Source organism: Lonchura striata, chromosome 2, assembly GCF_046129695.1.
Source record: "Lonchura striata isolate bLonStr1 chromosome 2, bLonStr1.mat, whole genome shotgun sequence".
In the NCBI taxonomy this organism is placed as follows: Eukaryota; Metazoa; Chordata; class Aves; order Passeriformes; family Estrildidae; genus Lonchura; species Lonchura striata.
The window spans coordinates 39,923,723-39,948,150 of NC_134604.1; the positions used below are offsets into that span (position 1 = coordinate 39,923,723).

General features: G+C 41.2%; 1 protein-coding gene across 3 annotated transcripts in view; it reads right to left on the reverse strand.

Annotated features, from left to right (window-relative positions):
• The window catches only part of MTMR2 (myotubularin related protein 2), a 60,769-nt gene that overhangs the window by 28,145 nt on the left and 8,196 nt on the right, over window positions 1-24,428 (reverse strand). The window contains exons 1-2 of one of the 3 annotated variants that reach the window (XM_077781339.1): window positions 19,278-19,496; window positions 10,905-11,010 (exon numbers count right to left, since the gene is read on the reverse strand). Coding sequence is in view for 1 of the 3 variants with exons in the window: in XM_021536549.2 (XP_021392224.1) it covers window positions 10,905-11,010 (106 nt within the window). In the remaining 2 variants the exon portion in view is untranslated. Of the gene's footprint in view, window positions 1-6,011; window positions 6,164-10,904; window positions 11,011-19,277; window positions 19,497-24,428 lie in introns of those variants that run through there. The other 2 variants (XM_021536549.2, XM_021536550.3) reach the window with 2 other exon arrangements.

A 24,428-nucleotide genomic window follows, 5' to 3' on the forward strand; every position in this document is an offset into this window, starting at 1 on the left:
GTACCTTAGAACCTAAACACACATCCTGGCTCAGCTCAGAGGGTGTGAGAACTTCATGCTACCACCTACCTTTGTCCTCTGCTCAAGCAGCAACTTGGCAGAACAAACCCACACTGCTACATTCAACAACCACTTCTCTACTCCAGGATCCGACCTTGTGTAAGCTCTAGCAGTCACCCCCAGCTGAAGGTGCAGAGTTCTCTCATGCCCTCCCAACTACTGGCCCCCAAGACAGGGAAACTGCTGTTTTGTTGAGGCAACCTCCAGATCTGAGCAACTCAATCATCTTCTTTGCCTGCGTGCATGGGGTCAGGGAAAGAGATTTAGGACCTGCTAAAAAGGTAAGACTGCTGCAATTCAGAGTACTGTAGTTCTGGCAAGTCTCTCCAACCACATGTTCACATTGCCTCCTAACATAGCAGCCAGCATGCTGCTACAAAAATCCCTCTCCTGGATGATGTTCCTGCAAAACTCGTGCACACAGCTCATCCTGAGCAGCTGCAGTCATCCAGGGTGGTATAGAGCTGAATTGCAAGCACACTATATGCAGAGGGTCTTAGAGGTCTGTGCACCACTGAACACTGTTCTAGAAAGACCTGAGAGGGGACATGACACTCTAAATTCAGGGTTTGCTTTTTGACTGCGAACAAAGCAGCTGATGTGCTTTCCTTTTGATTGCCTACCAGTGCTGCTGCACAGCCTGGCTGACAGCCCCCATCCTGCACTGGCTGAAGCCAAGCCAGGACTGCCTCCTCCTACCCTCCCTGCCAGTGCTGTCATTGCTTCAGTGTCTAGTTCAGTCAAGATGCCCAGGGTCCACTTTTATAATGGAAGCTTTTCCATAACCTGGATCATTTTGCTAGGACTAGCTTAGAGTGGAACTGCAGGAGTGAAGGCAAGCAAAACCTGGGCAGGAGAGAGGGAGCAGCTTGAACCAATCAGGGAAAGTGTCATTTTATCCCTGGACACTGCACGAGCCTCCTGATAACAAAGATGCATGAGGAGAGCACCTGAGGTCTCTCCTAGGCATTTACCAGTTATTCTTTTGAAACCTTCTCCTGCATGTTTGAGTCCTGAAACCCACAAAGGTCAGATTGTTCAGCTTCATGCAACTTAAGGGGAGAGAGGTTTGTGGTACCAAATTGTTGTGTAACAATTTTCCCAAGTCCGCAGAGATTCTTCTATCCTGAATCACAATAAAAATGAGCAAAAGGAATCTTTTTTGGCTTAGACAGTATTAAAATGTACCCTTTTTTGTAATTTTTTTTCCTTTCCTCTGAGTTAATCTCTCCTTGGTAACCTCCTACACACTCCAAGTCACTTTGCACATTTTGAACAGAGTTGTTGAGCATAAAGCCACACCACTGGTTCGACACATTCAATCCGACAGCATGAACACCTTGCTTCTGTATTACTCCTTTCCCCAAAACCATGTCTGCTCCATCTACTGAGAAGACAAGCTCTCCAAGCTGGGAACTGCTCTTCTTCCAGCCACACAGCCCTGTTTAATTTCCAAAGCTTGTAAGACAGGTTGTCTTAGCTGAGGTAAAAAAAACAGCTTTTGTGTCAGAGCTAGCTCTTGTCTGCTGTGACAAGAAAGAACACATAAGGGAAATCAGCCTTTCTGCAAAGACTCAACCATAGGATTACTTTTACATATTTGATTAATTTATTAATTTTGGTTGTAAATTAACAGCAAAACATATACACTTATATAACTAATGCTTCTGTGCTTTAAACACCTTTTGGGCAGGGGGGGTCTCAAACCATATTCACCTATTCCTTCCCCTGAATTGCTCTACCACTCCATCCCTTTTCTCTTTCATGGCTGTTTCCATCAGTCAATCAATGAAGGACAGTGCCACTATGGCAGATGCATCCAAATTTATCATTATTCCAATGATGGTGCAAAAAGGTCTGAAACAGAACAGATAGAGAAGCTCTTTCCATTCATGCCAGGAAAAAAGTCTCCACAGCATTCAAATTCTGCCCAGCTGACATTGACAGAAGCTGCAGAACTGACACAGATCTGTGCAGAAACAAGATGAGTATGCTTCTTAAGAACAGTTTTTCACAGGTGGATAGGTTTCTTCTCTAAATGAAACATTTCTTACAACAGAAAAAAAGGCACATTTTTCCTAGCATTTTAGTGCTAAGGTGCTTTTGTCCTCTCATTGCTCAACCATCAGGACTGTGGAACAGAAGCCATGCTTACTTGACTGCAAACACTGCACTACTTTGAGGAGAATTTCAGCTGCCATTTATGGCTGTTTCAAGTGTACTTGGAGAAGATTTGTGTGGTAAGAATCCTACTGAAAATGCAATAAAACATAAATCAAGCAAGTAAATGGACTTTGTTGATTATTTTTGAATCATTAAGAATACCACAGCAGAAAGACTATTGGAAAGAACAGAAATATCTCTGTTTGACTGAGGCACAGGGATTTTTCTGAGGATTATGACCAGATGGATTGAAAAACTATGTTAGAGACATTCAGAGCTGCAAGATATTAATTGCAGAGAAATGCTTTATGTCTTATTCTTTTGGGATATTAAAAGTTCAAAGGGGGAAAGACAAAACATCATGGACACATGGATCACTTAAGAAGAATACACAAAGAATCAAATATACTGTCCAAAGACCATATCAAACTCATTCGGCTCCTAAAAGAGCACTTGGCCAAAGGCACCAGCCTCCTAGCTTGGTTAAAAAAAAAAAAAAAAAAAAAAAAAAAAAAAAAAAAAAGTTCTGACAACAGATCACGTATTACACTACTCTAAAGACAGTAATAACATACAAAGTACACTGCAACTGCCCTTTAACTACTCCTTCCTGACATAACTAAAAAAAAAACAAATCACAAACTGTGATCTCTACCTACCATATATGTTTTGAGAAAGCATAAAAGTGCTTGAGAAATCACTTGCTTACTTACCACAGTCCTGAAAATCTTTACAAAGAAGCTGAAGATTATTGTATTTAAAAAAAAGAAATACGGTCCCTAAAGTAATATAAAGAGACTCTTCTGCAGGAGGAAGTAGACACCATGCAGTGTTTCCCTGGAGTTTTCTGCTTTGTTTTTTCCACGATGTTCTTCTCCACTCAGACCCGCATGTCCAGTGACAAAGAACAGCCTCTGTGGGTTCCCTGGGCTGGTGAATCTCCTGGGCCCTCGCTGCACAGCTACAAGGCAAAGCTTAGAAGCTCAAAGGAGCACATTGTTGAGGGCCACTCGTTCAACCACGGCCGGCTTGTCTCTTCAAGTTTGTATGGCTTGGTGCCTCAAGACAATTCTCTCATTAGGCTCTGACAGAAAGTCGTCACTGACTCAACTCAGCAACACTCCCTGGCACAGAAGGTTGCAGATATTATCTATTCAGACAAGTCCAACATTTTTTAATACAGAACCTTCTTCACTGCCAAGGGTTCCACATACATCTCAAACCACAACCCCTCTGTTCTCCACAGGCTGCTCAAAAACTTTGGACATCACATTAGCTTGGCTCTATCCTTTATTTTTACTGAATTTTGTTTAGCAAACAATTTAAATGCAAAAAGAAGATTAAAAGTTTCAAGAAAACCATTAATGTAGTTCAGTGAATTTCATATCAACAGTCTTAAGTGATAGAAAAACACTCTGACCAAAACCAAAGTTATAAATTCTACCAACTAAAATAAGTCACAGAATACCCTCCCTTACTAAGAACTTCACTTTTGAGTTTGAGACAGATAATTATATATTTATAAGGAGCAAACAATCATACAGAAGGGAACAAAAACATACAGAAGGGAACAAAAATGTTTAATTCTGTGCAAAAACATCTACAGACAATCAAATCTTGGCAGGCACTGCATGCAATCACAAATCCATGTACTCCCTTTAAATACCATGCTTGTTCATTCCTGCCTGATCTGTCCTTCAGTTTACAAAACTATAACTAACAGGGGGCAGGGGGGGAAGCCACCTCTTACCTGGTTTTACTCAACAGAAAGAAAATTCTTGCACTGTGTAGCTAGTGGAAATATGGCAGTCGATTAGGATGAGATGAAAATATTTTTGAGAACATATGAAGGCCATTTGCTCATTCTCCTTAGCTTTCCATTCCTAATAGATGGCAATCATAAATGCTTCCAGAGATTTCTTTCACTGTGCGTTAATCCATGTTCAAGCATTTAGGTACCTCTATATATGAAAAAATAGCAACATTCGCTGTCTTTGCTCTTTTCTAACTAGATGAGCACTTAGGGAGTATTATTTCCATGTAAAGGAGACAGAAAACTGACTGCATCTGGCTTTTTCCCCTATCTAATTTGCATGAAATCAATATTTTTCAACCCAGAGGTTGGCTATATATATTGGGTTTGTTTCCTTGAAAGGGGGAAGTGCAAAAAAGGACTTACTGGGGAGGCGCAAGGAGGGCACCAAGATTTTCCATCTCTTGGGATATTTTAAAAGGAAAATTCCTATAATTCTTATGAAATATGCAACACTTACTATAAACTGGAGTCCTTGAAAAATGTGGCAATGGCAGGGGCTAAATTCCAGTCACTGACAGGGCTGTCCTGGTATGACCATGTTTATGGACAAGAGCATCATTCATTCTCCAGAACTAGTCCTTTGTGCCTTTGTTCATCAACAGCTTAATGCTGCAAAGAAAGGAAGCCCATTTTCCCCAGGGAAACACATGCAATTTGTATGGTCAAAATCAGAATTTAGAGATAGTTAAAATATGTTTCCCTATAAGACTTCCTTACTTCTCTTCTGCTGCTCTTTAAGTCCCTCTGTTTGACACCTTTGATAACATAAAGCACTGCCTGTTCTTGGATTTGGCCCCTGGACTTCATCCCCATGTACAAAGGGACCAATGGAAATACTACTGCCAAGTCAGGTAAAGGCCACTTCTGCCTGCGTAGCTTCTACTCCTGTACCAGAGACACGAAAATGTGAAGTGCACCTCCATGTGAGAAGGGAGCCATACAATGATGCAGAGAAATACACGGTCAAGTCTTCACACAGTGACAGTAAGAAGATGAACAGTTTATTCAATTTCACTGCTGCATCACCAGCTCACATGTAGCCAAGTGTTTTGTGACCACAGGTCAATTACCTTCACCATCTGGTGGCTTGCACAATACAGTCTGTAACTTAATAGCAGTCACAGCCCAGGGCACCGGGAAGGAAGGCTCCCAACACAGAAGACATCTTTGCATTTGCTATGAACAAGGCTGCTTACAGGCACTCCCATGCAAAGAGTCAAGGGCTAGTCTGAAACAGGAGTATTTATCTTCATGTATTATCATGGAGCTGACTGGCAGGGCCAAAGGTCTTCAAATACCATGGAGGAGCTTAGGCAGAGATTTTGTCATGATTTAGTGCTTCCAAGCCAGCATCATTCACTGACTGAAAAGCCCCTTAAAATCAAAACTGAAAAACATTGCTTAAATGAGTGCTTAGAGTTTAAAACGTTATGTCACTCTCTAAACCCAGCTCTTGTTGAACATGTGTTACACATAACCAAAGCCTGACATATTTCCTGCATTGGCAGGGAGATAGTAATGGAAAAGCTCACTGAGGCTAGTTTTAGTGATTTACAGCAAAGGATGGGGGGTGGGGGGGAAATCACATCTTTCTTCAATATGTTTTTGTACTAACAATATGTGTTCTACATAAAACTAGACTAAGCTACTTTGCATTAAAGCTAGAGTAAAGCAAAGGTGGCAAAGTCATTGACTGGCATTTCAATTAATACTGCCCAATATCATCTGAGGGACAGGATTTACCTCAATTTTAGAAGCCTATATCTGGAGATACTGCACTCAGAAGAGAATATAGGTATATCTGGAAATACACAGTCAAAAGATAAACACTTTAGGTCCTCAAAAGAGATAAAACTGAACCTTTACTTGAGCCCAGTTAAAGGGATCCACAGAAATCACTTGCTACCCCTCAAAGTATGTTCCCACCATCTGTGCCAAGGACTTCTCTAGCTCAACTCCATGACATTCTCACCTAACATGGGCAGATCCTTAAAGCTGATATCGATCAGATCATAAATGATGCATGTCCTTCTACTGAACGTAAAGGAATTGTGGTTGGCTAGCTTCAATACAGACTTGCCCAAACAGATTTAATCCAGGAAACCTAAGGAGACAACAACAGTATCCATTTACTGTCTTGGAAGGAAATACTCCTTCATATACCTTTTGTCATGCACCAGTTATGTATCTTACAAAATAAACCACATGGGCTTGTCTACAGTCTCTAACCATACACATAATAAATAACAAATTAAAGTTACAAGCCACTCTGTTTCTTCCCATTTCTAACCTAAGTCCTGGGAATGCTACAATAATATTCTCGCACCTCATGCATAAACCTATTTACTGTGAATCCAACAATTCCTCATATATTAAAGAAGAAAATCATTACGTAGGGAGCAAACAGTCATGAACAGTGATATGCTTGTACAGAATTTTGTCTGGACTTCAGAGGAGTATCAGGAATTGTGGATCTCATTGTTGCCCTCAAAGGAGAGAACGGTTTAGTGGCAGCAACAGCAATGCTAACAGCAAAGATTTAAACCACCTTTTATGAAGGCTGCACAACCAAGCAGGTGACACAGATCTGCTGTAGCTTCCTTCTTTCTAGGTGCAAGAAGCAATATAAAGAAAACAACATTTCACTATCTGTCCTTTCATTTAAGCCATTACTACATATAATCCAAAAGCAAACATAATAGGCCTTAACAAATTATCAGGCAAAGGTACTGTTCTCAAGAAATGTGGCAGCAGGCTCTAGGGCCATATCCACTGCTTCTCAACTGCAAATGAACAGGATACAAGCCTTTTATAAGGGTTACTCCAAAGCTTTCAACATGGTAAACTTCAGGCATTACCCTATAAAGCAACAGCTACCTAAAAATGAAAATCCCTACTGAAAAAAGATAGAGCATCAGCAAGAAGACTTACGTACTATAAAATGCACAGACACATCTCCTCATAAGCACAGGAGAAAATATTGCCTACAGGACTTAGGAGCAAGAAACTCACTGTATTTTATAAACCACCAACTTCTCAGATCTGTAACAGCTATTTATACACTCCAATCCCTTTGGCAAAGTTGGCTTTATGGTGTTTTTAACATCTCAACCCAAATTACAAGGTATCTATGGATTTCCAACTCCATTTTCACTTCCAACTACTTAAATTCTGTTCTTGCCTGACCTATAACTTATGTTAAAACATATGGCAGTGTGTTTGCTAAAAAATCCATCCAGATATATATACTCTAAATCAATTCTAAACAGCTTTAGATTTAAGATCATGAAGGGGGTGGAAGGAGAACCTAAGAGTGCTTTGTTGTTTTTCTGTTGGGGTTTTGGTTTGTTGGCTTTTTTTTTTTTTTTTCTTCCCTATGAAACTAACTGAAGCAGCCAAAAGTTATTTAGAGTTAGTATATGAAGTGAAAATTCTGTAAACTTTCTACTGGAAAGGCAATTTAATCTCAGTTCCAGATACCGACATGCTCAATATACATTATTTAAAAAAAAAAAAAAAACCTTCATAAAGGTTGTTATTAAATACTTTGGAGAAAGATTTAGGAAAAATACTGCATATGCATTCAGCAGGAATCCCTAGTGGTTGTCTCATTTACCTCATTAGACACATGTGCGTGCACACACAGAGTGATAATTGCACTCCAAAAGAAAACTGCAGGCACAGACTGCAAGAAATTAGGTGGGTCCTTCCTCTGGTTCCCTCCTCCCAATGGACGCCTACTATTCTTCTAAAAATTCCCCACAGAAAAAGACAGTGCTAATTGTAGCTATCAGCAAGTGTTTTTCCATCGTCACAGAAATTTAATTCCTAAATTTGAGCCAATGCACACGCAGAGGTAGAGACTAAATAGAGGTAGGAGTGATGATGAATCCACATGGCAATTCACTCTAGCAGGAAAAATTTAAACACACAACAAGAGAATAATCCCATAACTGGCATATCCACATGAAAATCTTGAAAAACTTATTTTCAGCCTCTTAAAGCTAACTGATGCAACACCTTTCTGTGAGAACATTGCATAGCCCAGGCACTTGCCACCCATACCACAGAGTCACCACAAAATGCATCAGTTCCCTCTTCAGGGCTTGTTCTCTTACATTCTTTCAGGAACAACGTGGGACCCCTTTTTGTCTTACAGTAGCGACATGCTTAGCTCAAAGCTCAGTACCTGAGTACTCAAATCCAAGTAACACTTGGGAGTTCATGCTGCCTTGTGCCAATGAAAGCTGCACAAGTTGCTCAGGCGTGTAAGGAAAGAGCTGGAGTAGAGAACATGCTCATGCCACTGTATCAGTTAATGGTACTGCCTCATCTGCAATATCCAAGGCAAGGCCACATCTCAGAAGATTCAAAGAAACTAGCAAAAACAATCAGGACCTTAAAAAAATCTTTCACAGAACTGACTTTCAAAACTTGTGGAACAGTCACATGACAGAGATGTCAATTCGAAGAAAACCAGACAAAGAATGACAAGCCCTGGGAAAGAACGTCCATTGTACTCGACTTAAGACCTGAAAGACCACCACTCATAACAACTGTTCCCTTTGGGAGCTGACACCAGGCTGCAAGAGGAAGCCCAGGGAACAAACAGTAACACACCAGTCATGATTAGAGGACAGATGCTGGGTCTGCAGTTGCACTGGCAATACCAACATGACAGGCTGAACACAGGTAGAGAACAGATTGTCTGACCCGAAGAACTGCTCTCCAGCATAAGACACTCTCAGGAATGAAGAGTGAAATGATGAATGCATGAATTCTGCTAGGAGAATTCAGTCAATCTGCAGCAGTGGAAACTGTCCCTTTCTCCCTATATTCTCATACAAGTAGAGGCATGGGAATGCATTTTCCCCAGGTCTGCCTACCACTGACAAGCAGCCACTGGAGTGCAAAGGAATGACCCAGCTTTACACCTACACACAGCTGCACTGCAGCCACTCACACCACCTCTGCAAGACTAAGCTTCAGGTAAAGCACGGGCCAAATTGTGTTCACACAGAGTTGATACAGGTGAAGAGTAAGAAGCCTTTTGCCAGCAGAAGCAGGTGCTTCCACTTAGCCTGCAGTCACACTGTTGTAAATATGTAATCTTCTGCTTTACCATCTCTCCTGAAACACTACTCTAAAACAAGAGGAGCAGCATTTGTTCCAACCAAGGCAGAACTTTAGATTGCTTAGAAATAAAAAAAAGTGGGCAGGCTGTGAAGAAACCACTCCTGCATATTATAGAAACTGTGGCACAGCATGAAATTATGCACATAGGCATCTTCTGCTTGAAAAAAATCTCTCATGCAGCTAAGTGAGCATTCCTCTGTGGACACTGGTTTTAATTGTTAGTGAGTACAGAGGCTCTGGGAAACCAGACAAGCTGAGGAGAGCTGGAATCCCTGCCCAGACAGTTTACACAGATAAGGTGACAAAAGGGAGGAAAGAGTCACAAGACACGATCGGGATTGCAAAGAAAACACGCTGAGCCATCTTAACCATCAGAAGAGAAAGACAAATTCTAAAAAGGATATATTGGCTTGTCTTCTACTTCTAAAGGTAGTCCTCAAGTGCCACAAAAACTGTGAGAAGATGAGTTGCACATCAAAACTGAAGAAAGAATTCCACATATGCAAGCTTCAGTAAAAAATTAAGAAAGTAAATTTAATTTTTTAGAATATTATATATATAACATAGTATTATATAGTTAGAACTGTAGCAGAATTTGCAATTTTATTCATATCAATAAGCCACTTAGCCTCAGCCTAAAAATTTCTGTATGTTAGAATTTCTGTATTTTCTGTATGTTAGAGTGACTGAATACCCAGGCTTCACAAGGGGAAAACTTCAGACACATTACAAATTTCTGTACCCAGGCATGTTCAGAAGATAACTATTTGTATCCATAGGCAAAAGACGCAAACTATCATATAATGAACATAAACTACTGATTAATTTCCAAATCTTAGCTTAAAATTGGCTAATAAGTTGCCTTTTAGAATGAAACATTCATACACTTGTCACTTACGAACAGGTGGACTATGTTACTAATTATGGATGGCTGAGACAGCACTCACGGGATGAAAAATCATCATGGTTGTCAAAGGAATTAGCTTTGTACTCAAGAGATTTTCATGCAATTTTACTGTGTTTACATTTTACAAAGATTCTCAACCACAGAGGAGAAATGCTAAGTTGTTAATACAATGTACTAGTACCAACAGTTTTATACCCAGGAACTTTTTTCTTTTTAGAGCTAAGATATATCAACAAACCCCTTGGTTTCATAGGAGGAACATACAGATAGCTTTCAAAACTCCTGTGACAACGAACTAGAACTCTGAATTTATAATTAACTAATCTTAACTTAAAAGAGCCCTGTTTGGACCTTTTTTTATGTCAGAGCAATTCACTGTGACAGAAGATTATTTTTATCAGCTTGGAGATTGCAATCTTTCTCTGAGGACTCAGTGCTTACAAACAAGACTGAACACCTCATGTATATACCCATACACATAACATACATACATAAGGAAGAAAAAGTATATACAATAGACAGGTTGAGATTTCACTTAAAACACTGAAAGGTAAATGGAGGGCTTTGAAAATTCATTTCCAAGTGAGGATTGCGAAGTCAGCTTTTTCAAGATTAAACAACTTTATAAAGAAGGACACCATATGGTAGAGGTTAAACTTCAACTTCACCTGTTTGACTTCAGGTTCTTTCAGTAATTTGGATAAATATATTTTGGCATTACTGAAAGCTGACATTATTTTACCATAGCAAACTCACAGAAGCAAAATGTTCTCTCAAGGAGGTCACATTTTTGTATATTTAATTTTTTAAGACAAAACATACCCTTAAATCTGGAGAGAAGTTGTCTGCTGAGGTGGAGATGGAGTCAGACGACAAAGCAGAAGCAGATTTGGTGTGAGTGGAATGGTCCGACTGCGACGTGGAAGCGCTGTAAAGAGAAACACCAGAGTGTATCAAAACTGTGCTCAAGAAAGTTCAAAAGCTGACAAATCCTGCCCCTTCCTTACAGACACATCAGGCATTTTTCACTGTTCCTACCCTTTCCACTCTCAGTTACTCAGCCCTCAGCAGTGCTTTAAGAACCTGTTCTACTTGCCATTACCAGGGATTACCAAAGCATACACAACTCATTACTAAAACTCGGCTCAGACTGAGCCAACATTAACACAACCACCAGCTTGTGCAGAGGAACACACTCAGCGCCCGAGCTGGGTGAGCAGCTGCTGTAGAGCTGCAGGTTGAGCTGTGTGTGGTGAGAGCCCGAGCCAGGAGCCAGAACTGCCAACCCATAGCACAGTGAAGGGTCTGGGGACCTGTGACCCAGCCAGGTGACAGGACACCCAGAGACACGGCAGGAGCCAGTGACCACAGACATTCCTGCATTTAGACTGACAGGGTATGAAAGCCCAGGGTTTCCTTTGTTTGGGGTCCCTCCTCAGAGGCACCAGCTTGAGTTGCTATTTTATTATTTACTTACTGCACCAAGATTAAGTTTGAAGGATCGAGTCACCTGAGACCCTGCTATGGGAAATGTGGGGTTGAGATGGTAACGAAACTTGGTCTGTCTGAGCGTGGGGTGCGTAGCTGCAGAGGGGCTTTGGTCCCAGCTCAGGTGGTGAGAGAGCGACTGTCAGACTGCCTCCTGGATGGCTGGATGGGGAAGTTTCCTCAGCACTGGATCAAATCCTAAATTACAGAAACTAAAGGCCTCCTTTTCAGCCCTTCAGATGGGAGATATTAGTGCGCTGCAAGGGGATGAAAACAGACTCGCTCCTGAACGCACGCCAGCACAGCCCTGACTGCAGCTGTACAGTGGTGGAAGAAATTCAGAATTAAAACTCTTTTCATCGCACACAACTTTCCTTCTTCAAGGACACGTACAAAGCTGAGGAGAATAAAAAGACTCTCCCAGCACACATCTCTGGTGATATAAAATGCAGTTCTCTAAATAACAAAACAAAATTTTTCCTTTTCTATACAGTTTTCCTAATACAGCTGTAAACAATTAAAATAAGCTTATATTTTACAGCATTTTTATGCTGCAACCTCTCCTAGAACCCTAATTGCTTAAAATCAGCATTTGACACTAAGGCTTTTAAAACCCCAGATGACTGTAAAGAAAGATCCTATGTGGTACAATGTTACTCCCTGAAGTCACTGTACAGTGATAATACTACCTGTGCCAATTAATTCCCACACTCTTACCAACCCCACAAAGGTTTTAGCTGGATGAAAAGATACTCCTAAGGATCAGCTATCAGACTTGGAAGCCTAGCCTTGGCCAAAGCAGAATACCAGCAGGAATATTACTGTTACTACTTATATTAATTAGACATGTGACAACCTAGAAATAGCTGTATCTGAGCTTCCAAAGGGCCTGGAGATTTGGTAATTGTCTGAAAATTGTTTTGCTGCTGATAAATAGCCACCAAAAGGCAAAAATGTTCCATTTTTATTTCTGTTCTTTGTAGTTTGGCAAAATATTGCACAGGGAGTGTTAAAAACAAAAAGGACCACAGAAAAATTTGGCTCTTGATGGGAGTTAGTCCTGTCTGTTCAAGAATTAAGGAGCATTGGCACCTCTTTCATCCTATGAAGTAGAAACTTCAAAATGGAACCTTTAGGAACAGTAAAAAGTTATTTTAAAATAAATTACACTGGTGTGCCAATCGATTAGCACAATTCCACTGAATGCACTTGTTGTACAAGGTTCAACAGCCAATCACTCAGCTTTCCAATGTGCTCAGCTCCTGTGGTTGCCAGGTAAACTCACATAATTCCAGATCGCCAGAGGGACTTGTGCATACAACTCATGCCACAGCCACCCTACAGTCTCTGTTCAAGCAGAAAATTATCTTACACTAAAACAGCAAGAACTGAATCTGCAAAACCTCCCATATAAAGGCCTCATATAAGCACTGTATCTGTGTATAGTTTCACATTATACCAAAACTGATAAAATGTGTCTGCTGCTGCTGATGGGCTGCTGACATTCCTCTCTACTCTCGACCCAGATTGCACATTGCTGCCATCTCCATTGTGCTGGACAGGCATCATGGGATGCACGGCTCAATCTGCTGATCATGGGCTGTAAACTATTAATAAACATGAAGAGAGTCTTCTGTTGGGTAACAAGGCTGATTGGATTCATTACATGGCTATATAAATCATCAGATGCAGCACACAGAGAGGGAAGGAATCTGTATCTGGAGATGATGAGGAAGGCTGAGAACACTTTGCGCACAGCAGCCTGCAGGCATGCTAAATTAGGCTTAGCACTAAACCACATTTTTACTTTTCTTAAATGAGCTCAGACCCCTTATGTGTTCCCTTGAAACTTCTTTCAGCCTGGTTTCTGCATGGTCAGTCTTCACCCTCGTCTTTGCACCCATTTAATTAACTTGATTTTTAGAAGCATGTTAAAAAAAAACAAATAAACACTTAATTTAATCATTCGACAGAGCAGCACCAGTTTACTGTACAGCAACCTATAAGGAGATAGTACTCAGAGTGTACTTTAAGGTACTCAAAGGTACTGTAGATGCCATTATCATTGGGTGACAAGCCTGACTCCTCCTGTGCCTGGGTCCTTCCCCCACCCTGGCTCCAGCCGGGGGAGCCAGAGGCTCAGGGTAAGCCTCCAGAAGCCATGCCTTCTAGATCCCTCCCCTTTCAGGGCCCACACTTTTGTGTATTTAAATGCATTTTAAAGGTCAGCAGCTCTGCTGAGTTTACAAATGCTTTAGCACAGGTGCAAGTACCTCAGCCAGGGCACACCAGCAGCTAACCTGGCCCTGTACCCCATGCAGGACAGCTTACTCAACCAAGCAACCACAGCAAAATCACAGTAACCCACTGGTAGAAGCATTTGCATCAAAAATTTAACCCCTTTAGAGACAGAAAAGGGAGCTGGAAAGACAGGACAGGTTTAGTGGAGTGTGCTAGTCTCTGCCCCAAAGCGAGGACAAGCTAGACCCGAACAGTTCCCAAGAGCTGTCTAACTTGCTCTGAACAGCTCCCAGGGAGGGAGAGTGCTAACAAAAGGATCAAAATTTCACCAGTTTTTCTGCTGACACTACTTGTCTGCCCAGATACAATCCCAGTGACTGCTTAATACACAAGCAACGATTATCTAATCATTGTTAACCAAAGATTTTTATGAAATTGTTAATTATTTTCAATTTCAAACTAAGGGACAAACTGCATTATGCAGGGGAAAAAGAAAAGGAAAAAGGGGGAGAACCATAATCCACAGCATGTCTGAGCTGTGAAAGTGTTTTGTGTTTATTGATCACGCTTGGCTTCGAGTGGCTGTTAAAGAAGGAAAGCATTTGCATTTTAGAAGTGGATTTTCAAAACCTCCCCACACCAATGTCCCTGTGCTCCTGCAAAAACCACCAGTGAAGCCTCCCTCCAGAGACAGTAGTGGGGGTTTTTGGGAAGCGAGGCCTGCAGACACAGCGAACAATACCCCTGGATTATGCAGCTCAGCACAATATGCATAGGCTGCATATGTTTGGCTCGCTACCTCTGCTCTCCTCATCTGCCATTTCCAGGGAGCTGAGATGGAAGGAAGGAGCAGACAGCAGAAAGGCCGCTGGTTTGTGGCTCCCTCCTCTTACCGCCGTCAGGCAGCTGCACAGCTCCAGCTCCACTGCTTAGCAAACTAATTAATCTGGTGTTCCTGCATGCACATGAGAAGTTTATTAGTTTCAGTGGTTTAGTCAATCTTGGCTCCACTTTGCTGCCAATGCACCAGTAAAGATCCTCAAATCACAGAGTTTCATATGTCTTTGGGTGAGGGAGAACAGGAGAGCATCCTGGGACTGGCACACAAACTGAGAGTGAGGAGACCAGAGCTCCCTCCATGAACCCACCAGCCCCTCTGCATCATCTCAGGCAAATCATTTACTCATGCTTCTGTCATGGCTTCTGCACATTATCCCAGCTTTTGCCAATGTGAAGTTAAAGCTGTCTTGTGCAGTACTTTTGGCAGCCTGACGGGTATGTCTGGCATCAGTTTAATGTGCTGAAGACCCCACTGAGGACATTCTGTTCTCACAGGGAAAAACCCCCAACAGCTGCATTTCACCAGTAAGACAGAGCAGACCTGAGGGATGGCCAGGGCACAATAGGCACATCTAAGTGCTGTGCTGGGGGGGCACCTGACAAACATCTGACAACACAGGTAGGTTTGGACAGATCTCAGCCAGGATTAAAAATCACTAGAGCTCTGCCTGTCCCTGCTAGCTGCAATACTACTTAAACATGCAAAATTATGGTATTGGCTCTGAACCTCATTAAGGTTCTGGAAAACAACATATATTCAGATTCACAAAATACTTTGAGTCTGCCTACAGAAAATAAGTGAGCTCCTGTGAGGAACCAGGGATGACCAAGGACCTCCCAGAGCTTTTCTCTTCCCCATGCTTCAGGCCCAGACAGCTCTTCCTTGTCCTTGCTGATGGATGTCCGTGTTAAGTATGAAAAGAGACCACTTCAACAGGTCAGAAGCACCTTCAGGGACAGCGCCTTACTCCTGTGACTACCATCCCTATTTACTCCTCTCCTCATTCCTCCCCCACGCAGAAGCAGGCAACAGGTCTAGGACGCAACTAACACTGATTTGTCTTTCATCTTGGTAATTATTTTTATTATTTAAACATTTTTCTTTATAGCCAGATTTTATGATAAATGGTCCAAATGTGAGCTGTCGGCACAATAGTCTTATACAATGTCTGCATCCAGTAGTAACCCTTTGGCTATATGGAATATATACATACAACTAATAGGAGTATTACACTGGAAACTGAGCACAGTGACTCAATTCCTGATAAAGTGTTCATTGTTATTATTAGGACTATCCCACAATATGCCAGATGGTTTTCAAACATAATTCAGACTCAGACAGATGCCCTCCAGTGGTTCCTGTTCAGGCAATTGAAAGGTATTACTGCACCCATAGCAGAATTGAAGGTATGCCAGTATGCTGAGCTTAAAGTGTCAACAAAGATGGAAAGAAGCTGCAAACAGAAGTATCTGTGATGCACAAACTTGACCTGTTAAACTACAAACATGCATGGGAAATATTTCAGGTGAAACCTGCGATAAAGTCTTAAGCCACTTCAAAAACTATCACTAAACAGCATTTGCCATTCATGATAGAAGGTAATCTCCCTACAACATAAAAAATGTGATGTATAAGAAAGCCCAGGAAGAGAAACAAAACTCATCATTGCCATTTGGTTTGGCAACTGTTACAGTAGGAGTTTGAATATGAAGTTCCTTCTTTCCTAGCACAGAGAAGCAATAATTTTCCCTGGAAGTAGAAACCAGAAGTACAAGCTTCTGAAGAGGATGCTTTGACCTTGCGAGGATCTGAGCATGACAGTGAACCCAAGTCAGGTAGAAAATAAGCACAAAGATGCAAAGAAGAATCAAACCATTAAGCCCTGAAGCTTTACCTTGATGCAGACAAATGCACCATTTCTGCAGGACTGAGCTCTTCTATCTGTATCCTTAGCCCTGTTGTTGGGAATTTAATATAACTCAATACAACACAACTCTTCATACTCCAAAGCCAGGACACTTTGCTGTCTTCACACTCCACAGGAAAGAAAAACTCCTACTAGATCTCTGTAAAAAGCTTTGTGTGAACATCAGGCCTAAGGATCATATCACTCCATACAACCTCTTCCCTTAGATCATGTGACTCAAGAAAAAAAGTTACAACAACCAATTTCATGTATCACTTAAAACCAAATAACAACTTCTGGCAACATCTTAGACAGAAGTCACAAAATGATTATGAGGTGTGATCTGGCTAAACCATTTCAGCCTGTAATTACTGAGAATGATAATTTCTGAGCAAGCTCTTAGAAGTGTGCCTTATTCTGTTCAGCAAAAACATAAAGCATACATATAGTCATTCTACTATACTTCTGATAAGCAAGAACATAAATTATGCACACCTTCCCAAACACAAGTAAATCCTGCTCAGAAAGGGACTGGATATGATGAGGATGGTGAGACACTGGCACAGGTTGCCCAGAGAAGTGGTAGATGTCGCATTCCTGCAAGTGTGCAAGGCCAGGCTGGATGGGGCTTTGGTCTAGTGGAAGATGTCTCTGCCTATGGCAGGGGGGTTGTAACTACATGATCTTTAAGATCCCTTTCAACCCAAACCATTGTATGGTTCTATGACACTAGTTCACACTGGAAAGTTAAAAAGAGCATTTTGTCTTGCTTCAAAGATACTGTAAAAAAAAAAAAAAACCACAACAAAAACCGAAAACAAAATAAACAAACAAAAAAAAAAAAATACCCAGAGACCATAAAAAGAAAGAAGATAAGATTAAGTTCTAATCTCTAAAATTCACCTCCTAAATACAGGAGTGGGAATATGCATATGAATTTAATACCCAGAACTCTACAAAAAAATTAATGGAACAGAAGGGAAACACATCTCTGGAAATTATGCCCACTTTGAGTTTCAGTACATGCACAGGGCTTAAGGACACCTATTTTTTGTACCAATGTCTTAAAAACTAACCTGGCTCACTCCTATAAGTAACACAACCAAAATCAGTAGTCAGTGATGATAAAGCCACCTTTCCAGCACCTTTTTATGAATATTCTTTCCCTATCAGTACAATAAGCAGCTGCTTCATTGCTCTCAATGATGTGCCAATTACTCAGACACTAATTGGCACGAGCTGCTCACACCATTTCTTCTATATTAAACAGAATGTTTTGTTTCAATAGTCACTGAACTGACACAGAAAACAGGTGACAAAATGCACCACTGAGCAATACAGTTTCAGATACAGAGGTCATAAATGAGAAAAACACTGTAGAGGGCAAATTTCCATTTCCTCTCTTCCTGTTTTTTTAAAAGTTTCTCATTATGTACATTTCTAAAAATTAATCAAGGTGAAAACTGCAAATTAATGATGACGAATGGCAAATACAATTTAATTCAAAGTTTCAGATGCCAAGAGAGCAGGTCAAATTGATTTGAATTTACAGCAGGGCAATAAATAGAAGCACTTGTAGCACTTGAGCAGTTTTCTTACAAGTATAATGCTGCAGAGGTATTGAGTGCTCCCCTCTCACTTCCTGAACTCAGACTGACAACTCTCCCTCCTCAATACTTCCAACACTCCTGTTTCTTCAAGAGAAGAAAAATGTAATATTGAAAAACCTCCTGGGTCACATCAGAGCAGAGGGAGACAAACCAGTGCTTGTTCTCCATGAATATGACTCTGTCCTAGCCAGTACTGGCTGAACTGGCCTGGGACACCCAGCTGTTGCCCACATCACACTCTCTCATTTGCAGCAGCTCTCTGTGGATCTGTGCTAAGGCTAAGTGGTCCCCACAGTCCTTATCTGTGTATACACACATACTCCTAAGGGTCCTCAGAAGTCCCTCATACACCCCTCTCCAGGCAAGCACTTGAAAGCTCAGTTGGCATCTTGCAGGAACCAGGGCCTTGCAGCAGGAGCTGCGTACTCTGTGCTGGCTTCCACTCTGCCATGAACAGGCTCTGCTCTTGTCAATTAAGTTTTAGCATTTTAACATCATCCCTCCCAGAACAGGAATCCCACAGTGACTGGCACCACATCTGCCCATTATAAAAGGCAATGCCTTTCCCAAAGAGATTTCAATGACAGACAAAGCAGTTGTATCTCCAGCGAGTAGTGACTGGATCTTAATTCTTCACAGTGAAATAAAAAGTTTAATCAGACTAATTCTACCTAGAAAACAAATGCCACAGGAAACTACCTATAGCATAGGTAAGATGCAGCCTTTCCCCTCTGAGCACCCAGTACCATCTTTTTAAGCACATGCAGGACAGACAGCTATTATTTTACGGTGAGTTGACTGGAACTCACAATTTTTCTAACCATTTTAAGATCCCAGTTCAACCTCTGCTTGACCTGTGACAACCTCAGAGGGGAAGAACTAAAAGCCAAAAACAATTATGTTTTTGAAGGAAAGAAAAGCACAGACTGCCAGGCTGCCTCTGGAATTCAGAGAAGGCATACATTTATATTATATAATAATGTACTCTCACTATTTAAAAGGGCCATCAATGTCAAAGTTTACCATCATCTAAAAGAGAAGCCATTTTAGCAAACAAATCATGGTGCATGTATGTGACACACCTAAAATAGCCCGCCCATGCCACTTGCCTGGATGAAAAAGTCACTTCTGTTGCCAAGCAAAGCCGGGTCTCAGTCTGACTTCAATGTTCCAAAGGAGGAAAATTACATTTTTTAAAAGTTGATCCTTCCAAGTAGCATCCTGAGCTGAACATACAGTACATCTTTTCCCATGAGCCATAAAGAAAATGTCGTATATTTTGACTGTGAACAAGCTTTTCTAGGAATGCAAATTTTGCTCTCAATAGTTACACAATGGACTACAGTGTCACAAGCACCATTCGTGCTCCATTAGTCATTCTTTTTTTTTTAAACTGAAATTCACAAAAGGCCTACAGTGTGCATAGAGCACTTGCTAAACAATAGGCTGATTGTTTAAAATATTTGCAAGATTCCAAGAATAAAGACCAACGCCCATAGACAAACCAATATGCATCATGTAATTAATAACAGCAAGGAGTCCACAGTATCATGCTCTCATGAGTCAGCAACCCAGAGGATAAAAGCCAGGAAGGACAAGAGCTATGAGACTCCTGAATCAAAATTCTCTGATCAGCACAAGAAAGATAACTACAAAATTATCTGTATTCATGAGAGGAACAGAAGGGAAGTTCAGTTTCTAACAAGCTCCCAGCTGGTATGGGATGATCCTCAGCTACAAGAGAAAAGAATAAAAAAAAAAATTCAAGTAGTTGTTAGACTTCCGCAAGGTACTGACATTTTGACTCTGTTCTACCAATTTAATTTCAGCCCATATCCAGGGAGTGCAAAGTTAGTTCCTACCTTTTGAAAACAGGCTGATAATCCAGTATTTTGGTCTGATTCCAGCTCCTAATGGAAATGTTTGGATTGCAAAATCCAGCCCAGCACAAGCACTTTTGCTTGCAGCATTAGGAGTCGGGGCAGGGAGTGGCAGGCAAGGCAGGAGTCCCTCGTTCCCCAGGTAACACACAATGGAGAGGCAGCCCTGTCCATCTGACAGACCTCCTAGAGATGGTGCACACATCTGGCTCTGTGCTCCAAAACTTAGGGGTTTCCAACCACCAGCACAAGCCCTTAGCACTGAAGATAAATCAAGACTATAAGACGAAGAGAGGTTCAAAACACAACCCTGTTTACTGCCTACATAAACATTGTTGTCTACGAGAGAACAGCGCTCTCACCTGCTTGTCTGTGCCTTCCTACACACTGAGTTATTGCTATGCTTTTTGGCATCTCTGGTATCGTTCAGAAGAAGCTAGAACCTTTGTTTTCAAGTATCAGATGCTACAGAGGGCAGGACTAAACTAGAAATTAAGATCTTGCCTGTGCTGAGAAAACTATTTCAAGGTCAAAAAAATATGGCTGAGGTGGAGACATTGCAGCACCTCAGGCTTCAGATGGCTGAAGCACTGCTGCACAGGGACAGACAGAACGCCATGAGGGAGACTGCTGATTGACAAGATGTCTGGCAAGAGATCTCCTGGGCTGTGATGGACCAGCACATGTCCTGACCTGCAGCTTTCTCCCTCAGATAGCCCAGGCAGCTGCCTCAGCCAAGGGAATCTCCATGCTGCATGACTGCTCTGGCAAAACGGGAACTCACAAACCCAACTTCAGGTGTCTCCTGGTGCTACAAGAAGACCCACTGTCTCCTAGCCCTGCCTGTGGAAAATGCTGATTCCAGGGCTCAGGATGCCCTGTAGCACAGAACTAAGACACCTGGGTGGTGCTGCTATCTCCTACATCAGAGCAAACTTGGATTTCCCACTGCACCCCACCAGAGAAAGACTGTTGGCAACATCTAATGTCTCCACAAGTACTTTGAATAAAGACAAAAGCCATCATGGAAATCCTACATACAATTCAAAATCACCCTTGAGTTAATCAATATTTATATCTACCTTATAAACATTGACACCCTTCCTTTAAAAACTTATGAAGCCAGAGAAAGACATAAAAGTAAAAAATTATCAGGACTTTGATGTGAATTCAGACATTCCTATGCCAAGTTGCAAAAATTAGTCCAGAACTGGAGAGTAAGGAGAAAAAAAAAAAAAAAAAGAAAAAAAAAATGGAAACACAGAACAACAAAGCTGTCATTTTCTTGTTAATTTATATTTTTTAGGAAAATCTATTAACTCGATAAAGGCAAGAAAGAGAAACAAGAATTATATTAATGAGTACTTACCTTAGGACAAAAACAAGAACTCAATAAAAAAACAGATGTAACTTCTCTTTTATAATTTGTATTCTGGCAGTGCCTCAATTTCTAGCTATGTACTAAGAATCAGTTGTGTTTAGATTAAGCAAACATACGTGTACTTCTCACAGTTCATGTGCTCTTTAGCTTACTTCCTATGTCCCTATTTAAGAAACACCTTAGTTAGAATGTAACACATATTGTTAAACTTACTGATTTTCTTTAAAACATATACCACACAACCCCCCCTCACCCCAATAAACCTAACACCCACAGGAATTAAAAATACCAGTGATTTACTTATCAATGACATTACTTGTTCCATCCTGGGAAAAATCAAAGTAAGGAGGAAAGGATTTATAAATATAGCCAATGTGGAGAGTGTTGTATCACCTATCAAAACTGTAACACCTTGCTAGGCTTTCACAGACACTATGCAGCCATGTGCTCTGTCACACTCAGCTCAGAAAACAAGACTGGGAGCACCTTTATTCTGTTGACAGTTCAGCCCCTGCATGAAATTAGTCCCTAGCAAAATCTCAAGGCTCAAGTTAGAAAAGTATTCAATCATTTAGGGGCTTCATTTCCAGAAATTCCACCTAGGCCAACCCAAGATGTTTCCAGAAACAGAGCACTTATGTGAGAAGTGAAGACTGGGAAGGGATCTCAGCAGTATCTCCAAGGTGGGTGCTGAGGGGATAGCTCATACCAGACTCATTCTGGTAGCACCGAGTGACAGGATGAGGAGCAATGGTCATAAACTAAAACATAAGTTCCATCTCAACATGAGGAAGAAGTTCCAGGGTACATGTTGAAAACAAAGGTTTTTCACATTCTTCTGCCTTGCAGTGAAATGAGGAATACAAGCTATGTAAGCTCATCTGAGGATTTCCTGTTCATCAGTTCTCATTCATCTGAAATGAGGGCTAAACTAAGATCACCCACAGCCACCTCCTCCTGTCACTTCTGCTTCTTCAAGCAGAAATCAGTGTATGTGAAAAACCCTCAAAAACGAGTAGGATCAATGAGGCTACAATGGTTTGCCTCTGGCTGGTGGATAACACAAGTGCGTTTGCTTCTACTTAGCCAAGGGAAACCCAGGCAGTGGAATTTAGACAAGTATTCAGCCTTCCCAGAGTGGATCCTTATCTTTGCTCTACTAAATTACTTAAGGAGTGCATTGATTCTTCTGAGGGTAGAGGTTTTAGATACCTACTTCCCATGGAGATATAGCAATCTGAACCAGATCCTACCCTGGTTTCCCAAAGATCAGTGTCTTGTGGCAGACTAGTTTCTAATTGCTGTGTATTTAACTGAACACAGCTTTTTGCAGACACCAGAGAAAGCAAAGGGGAAGACGGAAATGTAAAAATAACAGAATATAATGTATTTCTCCAACCTGAGAGATGCCTTGTCCAAAACAATCTGCACATATTCACAATATCCTTCTCATCTAAGTACTCCCTCGTGTTGAAAATCAGACTTTTCCTGTAAAGGAAGAACTGCTGTGCCCTCCCTTTCTATATCCATTTTTGCTTAAATGCAAAACTTCTCACAAGTTACTATTTTCACTCCTCTGTAACACATGGCTAAAACTGTCCAAATGTCAGAAAAATTATCAGTGGACAAACTAGACAAATATATATATACACATACATGGAGAAATGGGGCTTAGGAAACCAGACTTCACATCTCTGCTCTCTTCTCAGTTACGAATATATTTAGTTAACATGTAAAAAAGAGGTATGCTGTGAGTTAAGAAATAGCTCCTTCCTTTTTTGGAGTTGAGAACAACCCAAATTCAATGCTCTCTTTGCCCTTACCACAATGATGGGGCGGGAGTTCTGTGTAGGTGGTCACATCTGAATTACTCACTGTGGGCTCTACTTAGAGTCACTGTGGAGAAACTGAGATGACTCATTGTCTACAAAATTGATTCTTTCTCATTGTCTACAAAAAACAAACAAAAACAAACAAAAAAAAAATGCTGATCCAATTAGATGAGAAAAATCTCATGCAGGATGCCTGTATTTCCCTGTGTGAAATGTGGAAACAGAAAGTGGAATCAGAATGTGTAACCTAGAATCAGAGTATGTTTTAACAAAAAAGGTGAACTCTGTCTTTCTGTGGTGCTGGGCTCAGCAGTGATCAGCAGAAGCTGTACCCAAACAGGTGGGAATACTGAAGGCCCAAGACTGCTCTGCTGTACATACCCTGAACACATCCACAAAAGTCCCCCCACATCCTCCTTCTCACACCCCAGTGTTTAATGACTACTCTGTTAGCATACTCACCTTTGAGGAAAAAGACTTGGGAAGCACTCCCTCATAAGGTGTGGGGGTTCATTTGCAGTACGGGAGTGAGATATCAATTCTAAGACTGGAAGACACAGTCTGAATTTTCAAGAACAGTCACTCCAAAAGTCAACTTGGGTAAAATATGAGCAGAAGATCCCATATTTTTCATTTCTTGTCGGAAAGGTTCTACTTACAAGTGAGATGCTGATCAATTTTGATTTGTTAAAGGCATCCATCTTCCGGTAAAACCAACTGATTTTAACAGTCATCCTTCAGCAGTTCATCTCTGGTACTACAGGTCCCTGTGACCTGCCCTTACCTTCAGCATCTGCTCTCCACATCAGGCAGACAGGTGCTTCAGTCTCACAACTGCAATGAACTCATTCCCAGCCTCCAGCCCTTTCCTGAGCAGATTTAAGGCAATCCTACTACCAATGTGTGCAATCTTTTTGAGTAGACCACTGAGCAGTGATATCAACTGAAGTCAACAATAGGATTTATTAAAACAGCAATAAAAACAGCAGAAATACTTTATTTTCACTAAAGGCAGAAGGTATGAATGAGGCTGTGGTTAAGCTCAGTACTTCATATACCAGTTCATTTTGTACGAGGGTAAAAATGCAACAAACATTTCAATCACAGAACACCAAGCAATGATCACAGGTATATTCACTCCAGCAGTTATATTTTATACAGAAAAAA